Raw genomic sequence first — 10,727 nt, forward strand, 5'->3', positions numbered from 1 at the left:
GACCCTAAAAGTTAACTGTCTGTTTCCCTCCACAGATGCTGCCTGACCCGTTGAGTTCCTCCAGCATTGTGCATGTTGCAACTGAATTTGTATTTACCTCATGATTTTAGACAACCCTAGACACGGCACAGATTATTAGCCAAAAGGCACTTCAGAGGTACATGAAGAAACGTCAGGGGAGGCAACCAAAACTGGACAAGGATAAATTTTGAGGAGTATTAGAGGAGAAAGAAGCAGAATCACAGAGGTGGGGATTCCAGTTTGGGGTTTGAGATTTTGGTAACTTATAATGACCACTGTCTCCAGATACGTGGCCTTGAACTTGGGTAAGGCCACAGACTTGGTGATGAATGTCTGATGGGAGATCCTTGACCCAAAATGTTAACTGGTCCTCTATCCACAGGCGCTGCCCGACCAGCGGAGTATGTCCAGCATTTTGCTTTATTTCAGATTTCCGGCATCTGCAGTGTTTTGCTTTTGGTCACTTGGAAAGCCTGCAGGAGGACCAAAGGGAACCGGGGATGGGCAAGGAGATGGAACTGATGGAGTACCAAGATGGCAGAGGGTTGTTAAGCTGGAAGAAGATCTGGAGACCGGGAAAGGCCAGGCCGTAGTTGTATTTCAATGCAAACAATGTTTAACATTAGATGTTTTCAGACCAGGAGGGAACATAAGGCACCTAACACAGGGATATGATGGGTGCATGAAGAAATGGGACCTCAGTGGATACAGGAACAGGGGAGGTGGTGTGGTGAACAGGCAGTGAAGGTGAGGAGGTGCCTCGCAGCCTGACCCAATCACCAGACCTCCAAAAATGGTGGCAGTAGTGGTGTCATATGACATGTCATGTGCAGGAAGCAAAGTGAAGTCTTAAGATGTGACCTGCTCAGTTTGCAAGACCACAAACTTCCTTGCATCAGAAATGGTGGGAATTATAAGCAGGACTATAACACAAGGAAGCTACATTAGTTGGAGACACAAGAGCCTGCTGATGCCACCTCTGGGGCAAAAAGCAAAATGCTGGAGGAACCCAGCGGGTCAGGCAGCATCTGTGGAGGGAAATGGACAGTCAACGTTTCAGCTGGAGACTTCATCTGGACAGTTGTCCAGATTAGTTGTTATGTTAATTGTATATAGAGTTCTATATATCGACCTATATTAGTCCGGTAAAGGATATCGTTTGATAACTAAGTTTTGATCGCACGTGCTGTAAGAACATATGAAACTAGTCAGCAAAACCAGATGTTGTTATGGTAGTCATCAAGAAATGAAACAATGAATTCAAGCCATGCGTTTTTGGGACGTGGAGCTCGTTCAGACAAGGAGCCAAACACCATTTCCCCCTATGGTGGGGGAACACGAGGGGGATGGGAGGGACATGATAATAAAGTCAGATGACTGGAGGAGGGCCAATGAGAGCACAGAAATACCTGGACGATCTGATTGGCTGTGTATTCCATGCACTACTTGCAGGATTATCCATGGTATAACCATCAACTTGGGTTAAAACTGGGCCACAGAATTAACTTTTGGTAATTAATTTTTTGGCAAGGTATTTCAAATTTGGACCACACAATTGAATGGAAATGCCAATTACGTGGAAAATACAAAAGCTGCAGGAAAAATGGAGAGGTTACTTCCATCTTTAAATCCCCCCACCCCCTCCGTAACAAAAATGGAAATAAAAGTTCAATTTTTTTTTGCAGCTTTCACTATGAATTAATGCAGTTATGGTTCAATTTTTATTTACAAGCTTTTGCTTTTCTTTGGCCCAGGACAGAGCCCACCCTCGAACAACTCTGCCATTTCAGACAGCTGTTATTTGGACTTCCAACTGGGATGGATGATTTGTGAACCAGATGGGGTTTTAAACCACGACCCAGCTGTTCTGCGGTCACCAGTCCTGATTCTACATTTTTATTTAAATTCCATACCAAAGGCCCAAACTAAACTCAATTTTGCCAAAAATTACAGTTTTCACACTAGGCCTCCAACTCAGTGTTTAGCTCAAGTCACAAGTATTGAACGGTACCCCGTTCAGTCCTTCACACTGACCAACCCAACACCCTACACTCACCCCCTCACCCTCCGAATCCCCTTTAAACTGACCCCCACTCTCACACACTGACCTCCCATTCTCCCCCTCGGCCGCATGCTGAAACCCCCCCTTTGTACACTCACCCCTCCCCTCACACACAGACCCTTCATTACCTGACCCCCCCCACTCATACTGACCCACCCAAAGATGCTGTCCTCCTCACACACAGAGCCCCCCCACACCCTTCTCCTCACCCTCACAGTGTCTGCCCTATACTCTTGTCCTCACCTTGACCATCCTATACTCTACCCCGCTGACCCTCCCTTTCACATGCTGATCACCCCCTACACTCGCAGACCCTTCTCACCCACTCAACGACACTCCTCTCCCTCGGAAACTGCACGCCCACAACAGTCACTATCCACCCCCTCCCCCTCCACACTGACCCTTGCCGTTCCAGACTTCAGTCTAGGAAGGGGAGCCAGAGAGGATGGCCCAGTAGGGGTGGGGAACTGTATGGTTTGTTGCACGTGGGCCCAGGTCAGGGTCCATTAGAGAGCAGGGGCAACGTCAAGCAGGGATTTGGGGAGGCAGCGGCCAAGAGTTGGGGCTGCACCAAACCCCACCCCCTCAGACCATCGGTGCCCAGTGTTGATCCTCCCTCCAACTCCTCATGGAGAATGAAGCCTGAGGAAGGACGTAGCTGGCTCTCAAATCCAAGCCACATCTCCAGCATTGACTAGGATAAAATGTCTCCAGCAAGCATTTAGACAGTGTGTCACATGGGCTGTCCCCCACCACCCCCAAACAAAGGCCCACTGGTCTTTACAAAGCATTGCTGTCACGAGAATCAATATTCCTGCTCTGTAATTACGTCAGCCCACGTTAAGCCACAAATTTTGCAATTTAGGTAGGGTCGTTTCAATATTTTTTTGATCAACCAAATATAGCAGAAAAGATTCACTAGGACACTGCCAGAACTAGAGGACCTGAGTTATAGGGAGAGAGAGAGATAGATATTTCCTAGCCTCATGTACATCGAAACGCACAGTGAAATGCGTCATTTTGCGTTACTGAGAATGTGCTGGGGGCAGCCCTCAAGTGACGCCACACTTCCAGCGCCAACATAGCATGCCCACAACTTCCCAACCCGTACGTCTTTGGAATGTGGGAGGAAACCGGAGCACCTGGAGAACGTACAATCTCCTTACAGACAGCGGCTGGAATTGAACCTGGATCGCTGGTGCTGTAATAGCGTTACGCTAACCGCTACACCACTGTGCCTGCCCTAGAGGTTGGCCAGGCTGGGTCTTTATTCCTTGGAATGTAGGAGAATGAGGGGAGACCTTATAGAAGTGTTTAAAATTATGAGAGGCATAGATAAGGTGGACAGTAACGGTCTTTTCCCCAGGGTAGGGGAGTCCAAAACTAGGGGGCATAGGTTTAGGGTGAGAGGGGAAAGATTTAAAAAGGGACCTGAGGGGCAACTTCTTCACACAGAGGGTGGTGAGTATGTGGAACGAGCTTCCAGAGGAAGTGGATGAGGCAGGTACAACAGTATCATTTAAGAAGCACTTGGATAGGTACATGGAGGGGTGGGGCTTAGAGGGATATGGGCTGAACGCAGGGAATTGGAACTAGCTGGGTGGGCACCATGGTTGGCATGGACTGGTTGGGCTGAAGGACCTGTATCCATGCTGTATTGCTCTTTGACTCCAATTTAAATTATCTACCATTAATAATATCCAACCAGTTTGCCTCCATTAGTTCCAAGTACGACTTCCCCAGAAGAGCCCACCAGAAAATCCCCAATAACCCAGCTGTAATGGTACTGAAACAGCAAGTTTTCCAGACAACTGGATGCTGTTCATATTAACACCCCAACACATTTTTAATTCACTTTCTAAAAAATGTCACAGTATTATAATAAATATCCAATAAATCATGTAGGTTTAAAGGGAGTACGGGAAATGGGATCCTGATCCGTTGAGAGAGCTTCGGAAGTGGACCCCAGGTGAGCTGAATGGGAGCAAGGGAACTGGGGAGTTGTAAGGGAGCGCGGCAATTAGGGCATTGGGTAAGTGAAAAGAAACGAGGGAGCCAAGGGCCCTAAGAGTTGGAAGGGACTGTGGAAAACAAAACCCCGTCAGCTAATTTCTGAATGATCAATTGGTGGATTATCAGAATCTTATAGTTTAATTCTTAGGAGGCCTTTTGATCTTTCAGTCTCTGTGGCATCTTTAAGGCAGCACCTGAAATACTTTACTGTTCTGGAGTATGAGGGAGCGTGTTAAGTGTGGACTCTCAGGAACATTGAGCAGAAATGGCACCCCCGTGGACATGATTTGACCATCCTTGTGATTCGGGAGAAGGGGAGCAGCCCAGACCACCCTCCAGTGTCCCCACTAAACAGATGTGCGTGGTGGTAGTGAAGTGCTGGGGATGGGTGACGCAGCTGTGGTTGTCTTCAACTCTGCAAAAGGTCAAATCTTTAAGAACAATTTAGCAAGGTTCACATTACTCCTCTCAGAATACATCACTTCATAGTCATAGAACAACACAGCATGGATACAGGCCCTTCGGCCCAACCAGTCCATGCCGACTATGGTGCCCACCTGCTAGTCCCAATTTCCTGCATTCGTTCCACATCCCCCTAAGCCCTGCCCTTCCAAGTGCTTCTTAAACGATACTATTGTACCTGCCTCAGCCACTTCCTTTGGCAGCTCGTTCCACATACTCACCACCCTCTGTGTCAAAAAGTTGCCCCTCAGCTCCCTTATAAATCTTTCCCCCTCACCTAGTTTTGGACTCCCCTGGGGGAAAGACTGTTACCATCCCACCTTATCTATGTCTCTCAGAATTTTAAGCATTTCTACAAGGTCACCCCTCATTCTCCCACATTCCAAGGAATAAAGACCTAGACTAGCCAACCTCGCCCTATAACTCAAGCCCTCTAGTCCTGGCAAAATCCGTAGTGTAGCGGTTAGCATAACGCTATTACAGCACCAGCAACCCGGGTTCAACTCCGGCCACTGTCTGTAAGGAGTTTGTACGTTCTCCCAGTGTCTGCGTGGGTTTCCTCCGGGTGCTCCGGTTTCCTCCCACATTCCAAAGACGTACGGGTTAGGAAGCTGTGGACATGCTATGTTGGCGCCGGAAGTGTGGCGACACTTGCAGGCTATCCCCAGAACACTCTATGCAGAAGGTGCAATTCACTGTGTGTTTCAATGTACATGTGACCAATAAAGATATCTTATCTTATCTTAACCACGTCTTTCTTACAAGGCTAGGATGAAGGCAATGAGTGGCAAGAAGTACTGAGGAACAGAGGGACCTCAGTGTATGAGTCCAAGGATTCCTAAAGGCAGCAGCACTGGTAGATAAAGTAGTTAAGGAGGATTACAGGATACTTACCTTCATTGGCTCTGGCATAGAATACAAGAGCAGGGAGACACAAGAGACTGCAGATGCTGGAATCTGGAGAAATGAACAATCTGCTAGAGGAACTCCGTGGGTTGAGAAGCATCTGTGGGAAAAAAGGAACTGTCGACGTCTTGGGTTGAAACCCTGCATCAGAACTGAGGGTGGAGAAGGGAGATGGTCAATATAAAGAGAGGGGGAGTGGTGAGATAGGGATGGACAGAGGAGGGGCGATTGGTGGACTGAGGAGGGGCGATTGGTGGACTGAGGGGTGAAAGATGACAGGCAGAATGCCCTAGGTAAGGGTTAAGTGCAGGGAGGTTATGGTAAACTGTACAAAATGTTTGTTAGTTGAAGTACCATGTGCAGTTCTGGTCACCACACGATTGGAAGGATGTGATTATTATCGTTTTGTTTTACAAATCATAATTACTAAAGCTGGGCTTCTTGCAGTCCATGATTTGTAGTGTTAAGGAGCAAACAGGCTTCTTATGGCCATCTCACTCTTGTTTGTTCTTAAGTACACACAGCTACCGACATGGCATAAATTTATAGGCAGGAATATTTTAGCCCAGCCTCAAAATGAAGATTTAATTTAGGTTGTTTGGCACAAATAAACCAAGGCAGGCAACTAGTCAAATACTGGATTTATTGAATGTCTGTGGGAGTGGAAAGGTGCCTCAAGAGTGTTCAATCCCACTACAAAGACCGGCTCTCAATCAAGATTTCACAAATTTCTTTCTTAAGCACCGTTCCGGAGATATTTAACACGTTCCCATCCACGCCCAGCCCCGAATCCGGAGGGAGACTAGTGGAGTCACATCAGGATTGGAAAGTCCTTCGCGGAAGGTACGTGGCCAAGACAGTGGCCAAACTGTGGCGGTGAGGAGCCTCCGACCCTCATTGCCCTGCAACTTGCCAAAGAGACTGGCAAACACATCTGGAGTTGTCGTCTGACGTCCCAACAACATTTGGGGATTGGGAGCTTTGGAGGCAGCGTTCTGTAATACTGGCTTTGCTGAGTACTGTCAAACTCAAGTCACGTGATTGAGGCAGGGTCCTGAGTAGTTATGCCTCATTTTCAACATTCTACGCCTTCTCCTGGCTCTACACAATCACCCCTGGCTCATCGGAATGGTAGCAAAAAGCTCCATATGCAATCTGATACTTCTTTTATGCAATAGTACTTTAATTGCATTTTGTAGACAAAATACCCCAAGTATGCAAAATATAAAAAATTAAATATTTCATCAGCTTGAAGTGTAACAACCCACAGATTCATACCAAGTGTAATGACATGAGCTTAAACAGAATAATGCCATGGCTACCATGGTTTCACGAGTGGTGTACATCAAGAGGACCTTAAACAATTCATGCGATAAGTAAAAATAAAGCAGTATGCTGCGAAGATCATACGTTCCCCCCCCCCCCCCCCCCCCCCAGAGGTAGTGCTGAATAAAACATAAAACCTTAAATCAGAGCTGAGGAGTTCTGAACAATTTAAAATGAGCAATTGGTGTTAGATAGCGACGTTCCAATTCCAATCCCCATTCAATGTGCTAATTTTGTACAGCGGTAGAAAAAATTTGAACATGAAAGCTAAAAGATGCAAACAAACTTGAAATCCTTTTATATAAAAAATGACTTTCACCATCAGCAAAAAGCAACACAAATGACACCCCCCACTTCAACAACATGAGACCAGTAAGGATAGGTTAATACTATGAAATTAAAAGGATGTTGCAGTTCAGACACCAATATGTCCTGATTCTGTTGAATTACTTGATACCTGTGTAGATAAATAAAAAAGATATTTAAAACTGAAGGGTGCCTAGAATTAGAATCTGGATGAGAAGTTATCGCTTGGAAAATTGTCGTCCCTGGAATTCACTCCCCTGGGTGGCTATGAATGATCAGTCACCCAGTGGGTGTACAAGATCAATGGACCCCTGACACAAGGGGAATTAATTATGTGGGCATTAGGTGGATGATATTGGTAGAGAACAGTGGGACCAGCTGGCAATCCCAAACACTTCTCAAGGTAATTCACATGAAGAGGAAACTCTCAAAAGCCCCAACAAGTCCCCACCATTTGCCACTCCAACTTTGCTGTGGTCCAGTGGTAAAGCATGAACTTCCTGCAGGTTCCCAGCAGTTACACTGGCCAATCTGGGGTCCAACATGTGGCTGGTTAGACTGTGGATGGGCTGTGACTCTCAAGTATGGGTCTTAGTGATTAAGCTTCCGAGAGCTTCAGGTCATTTACATGATTTGAAGTAAAGTGTTAAATCAATTTATTTAAATACACTTTATTGCTCTTAAGTATTTCAATTACTCTAAAACTTGTCATTTTAACAATTTTAGTTAATAGAATAATTAATGTTTATTAGTTTGATTACTTTTGTAGGTTTGTGAATGTCAGTGACATTTAAAAAGTTCTGGTGAAGTTGCCTAACCAGCTGTCAAAGTTTAACACAGCCTCAATTATTAGAATCTGGCTCCAGGGAGTTGGCTGGTAGGTTAAAAGTTTGTCTTTGTTCATCCTAAGGGTCATTGTCCGCTGCAGCGGCCACGCTGGGATGGGACGGAAGGAACCTTCCGACAGATTGGATCAGGTGTCTCACGGATATACAGACTCTGCCATAATCTGCCCAAATGGGAGCTCAGGATGTACAACTGCTAAAAGTCAGAACTTTTCCTCCACCTTATTTTCTTCTGAAAATAATTTCACTTGTGCCAGTCTCTCAAACTTCCATTACAGTGTTGAGAAGTTAGCTCACCCTTTGGTCCAAAACCAGCTCGGGGTCTAACTGCCAGAGCTCTCGATTTGGACCCAGAGGTTTGACTTCAATCCCCAGAAAAGCAGACTGAATTTAAGTAATTAACTACAATTAGATTGGTACCTGCGCAATCTGAACTAAAACAAACTACAGCATTATCCTAAAAAGCGGAAGATATCTGCCATCTTTAAGCAGTCAGGCCTATATGCCACTCCAGACCCAACAACATGTTGACTCTTAACTGCCTCAATTCAAGGGAAATTAGTGCTGGACAATAAATAATGTCCAGATTCTGTGAATTAATAATTTAAAAAATTCTACGATGGTCTGATAGCAACAGGATTCACATGTATCCAGAGTTGCCCTGAGTAGGACTGGCCAATCAGCTGGGACCTTCCTTACCTGTACAGCTCACCTGCTCAATGTCTTTCCCAAATGAGCCACCTGGGGAGCAGACAGATCGTCCTGAACTGTAGCTGGTGCCAATTTGTGTTAAACATTACCAGTGCCTAATTAGGATGGATGGAATTTAAAGTTCTATTCTCAACCATGGACACTTGGCCAGGCCATAAAGCAGACCCCTGCAAAAGAAAACAGGGAAAGCTGCCACTCTCAACCCCAATTAACCAGAAGAGGATCAAAGGACTGCAGGTGCTGGAATCTAGATGAAAAAACACTACGATGTTGGTGCTCTGCTGAGTTCCTCCAGCATCATAGTGTTTTTCAACCAAAATAGGATGCTCCACAACATTAAGCAAAGAGTTACCTGCTCTTCTAAATGAGCTGTCCAAATTTATGCTTCCACTAACATCACTGGCTCTGTGTATAGATTAGCTGCTGTGTTACCTAGTGACAATCCTTCAAAACCTTTATTGGCCGTGTGACTTTGAGGTCACTTAAGAAATGCATATTTCTCTGAAAAGGGAGACAGCCTATGAACATCTTATGTTGACGCATACAACTGTAAAAGACACAGGACAATTTTACAATCCAAGTCGCAAAACTTACCAAATATTACACAGGTGTTAGATTAGCTGGCAGCTTTAAATCAACAATTTCAGAATCTGGTGAGCTACTGCCACTGTGATCACTGTAGGTATCCCTGGGAGAAGCAGAATCACAAGTGTTAACTTGCTGGCATTTGGAAAAAGCTCTACCAATCTACTTACACGCAGCTCTATCCCGAGAACAAATGACTTAAAGATTGGGAACCTTGTCCTTCCCTACCCCACGGCAGTTCTTGAGAGTCTGCCTGAGATAGAGTGAAATAGAGAGCAAAGAACAAATTTGGGATCTTCCTGCTGCAAACCCTCATTCGTTGGCTCTCTGTGAACTAAATTAGACAGATGTTAATTTGTTCTGTTTGTACCTTTTAAAAAGCAATGATAGAAGTCTCATTAAATTCCACAAACTAAAGAACTGGAAAATTCAAAACTTCTGTTGTGCAGTTCTAACCTTGTAAAGGAACAAGTCAGACCAACAAGACCTGTAATTGAGAATAATAATAATTGAGAATGGCTTTAAAGTAATGGGTGGGAAGTTCAACGGAGATATCAGAGGAAGGTTTTTTACCAGAGAGTGTTTGGGGCATGGAATGTGCTGCCTGGGGTAGTGGTGGAGGCAGGTACATTGGTCAAATTCAAGAGATTACTAGATAGGCACATGGAGGAATTTAAAATAGAGGGATATGTGGGAGGAAGGGGTTAGATAGTCTTGGGCGAGGTTTAAAGGTCGCACGACACTGTGGGCCAAAGGGCCTGTATTGTGCTGTACTGTTCCATGTTCCATAATCATCTGGTGCCCAAAGACACAGAACAAATATAGGTCAAAACATGAAAAAAACCTTGGATCAGAATATACAGCTCTGGAGCATCAAATGTAATGAAACTAGAGCAGCCACCTCCATGAAAGGTGAGTATAATGGAAGGGTGTGCAATGATGCCAGCGGAGATGCACTAAATCAGCTGCTGACGCAAGAAAATGACGATACAACTCTGCTTAAATATTACAATAATCCAACCACTGCTAGCATGAAAAATATACATCTACTTTTCTCTCTAGGGTGTCTCAACCTTGTTAATTTGATCAAAACAGTAGCTAGCATAACAGTAATGAAGAGGAAGTAGTTATAGAGTCACACAGCTCGGAAACTGGCTCTTCGGCCCAACGCATCCATGCTGGCCACCATGCCTACCTAAGCTAGTCCCATTTGCCCACATTTGGCCCACTTCCCTCTAAACCTTTCCTATCCATGGACCTGTCCAAGTGTCTTTTATATGTTATTGTACCTGCCTCGACCATGTCCTCTGGCAGCTCGTTCCATATACCGACACTCTCTGGGTGAAAAAAAGTTGCCCCTCAGGTCCCTTTTAAATCTTTCCCCTCTCACCCTAAACCTATGCCCTCTAGTTTTTGCTTCCCTTTCCCTAGGGAAAAAGACTGTGCATTTACCCTATCTGTGCCCCTCGTGATTTTATACACCTCTGCAA

At 45.2% G+C, this 10,727-nt stretch overlaps 1 protein-coding gene across 3 annotated transcripts in view; it reads right to left on the reverse strand.

The window, feature by feature from the left end:
* Positions 1-6,887: 6,887 nt before the first annotated feature.
* LOC127581798 (CTP synthase 1) overlaps positions 6,888-10,727 on the reverse strand; it is a 47,031-nt gene continuing 43,191 nt past the window's right edge. For all 3 annotated transcript variants that reach the window (XM_052036505.1, XM_052036504.1, XM_052036506.1), the window contains 2 exons: positions 9,247-9,340; positions 6,888-7,247 (listed from right to left, as the gene is read on the reverse strand). In XM_052036505.1, the coding sequence (XP_051892465.1) occupies positions 9,253-9,340 (88 nt within the window). In that variant the 3' untranslated portion in view covers positions 6,888-7,247; positions 9,247-9,252. The remainder of the gene's footprint in view (positions 7,248-9,246; positions 9,341-10,727) is intronic.

Source organism: Pristis pectinata, chromosome 22, assembly GCF_009764475.1.
Source record: "Pristis pectinata isolate sPriPec2 chromosome 22, sPriPec2.1.pri, whole genome shotgun sequence".
Classification (NCBI taxonomy): domain Eukaryota; kingdom Metazoa; phylum Chordata; class Chondrichthyes; order Rhinopristiformes; family Pristidae; genus Pristis; species Pristis pectinata.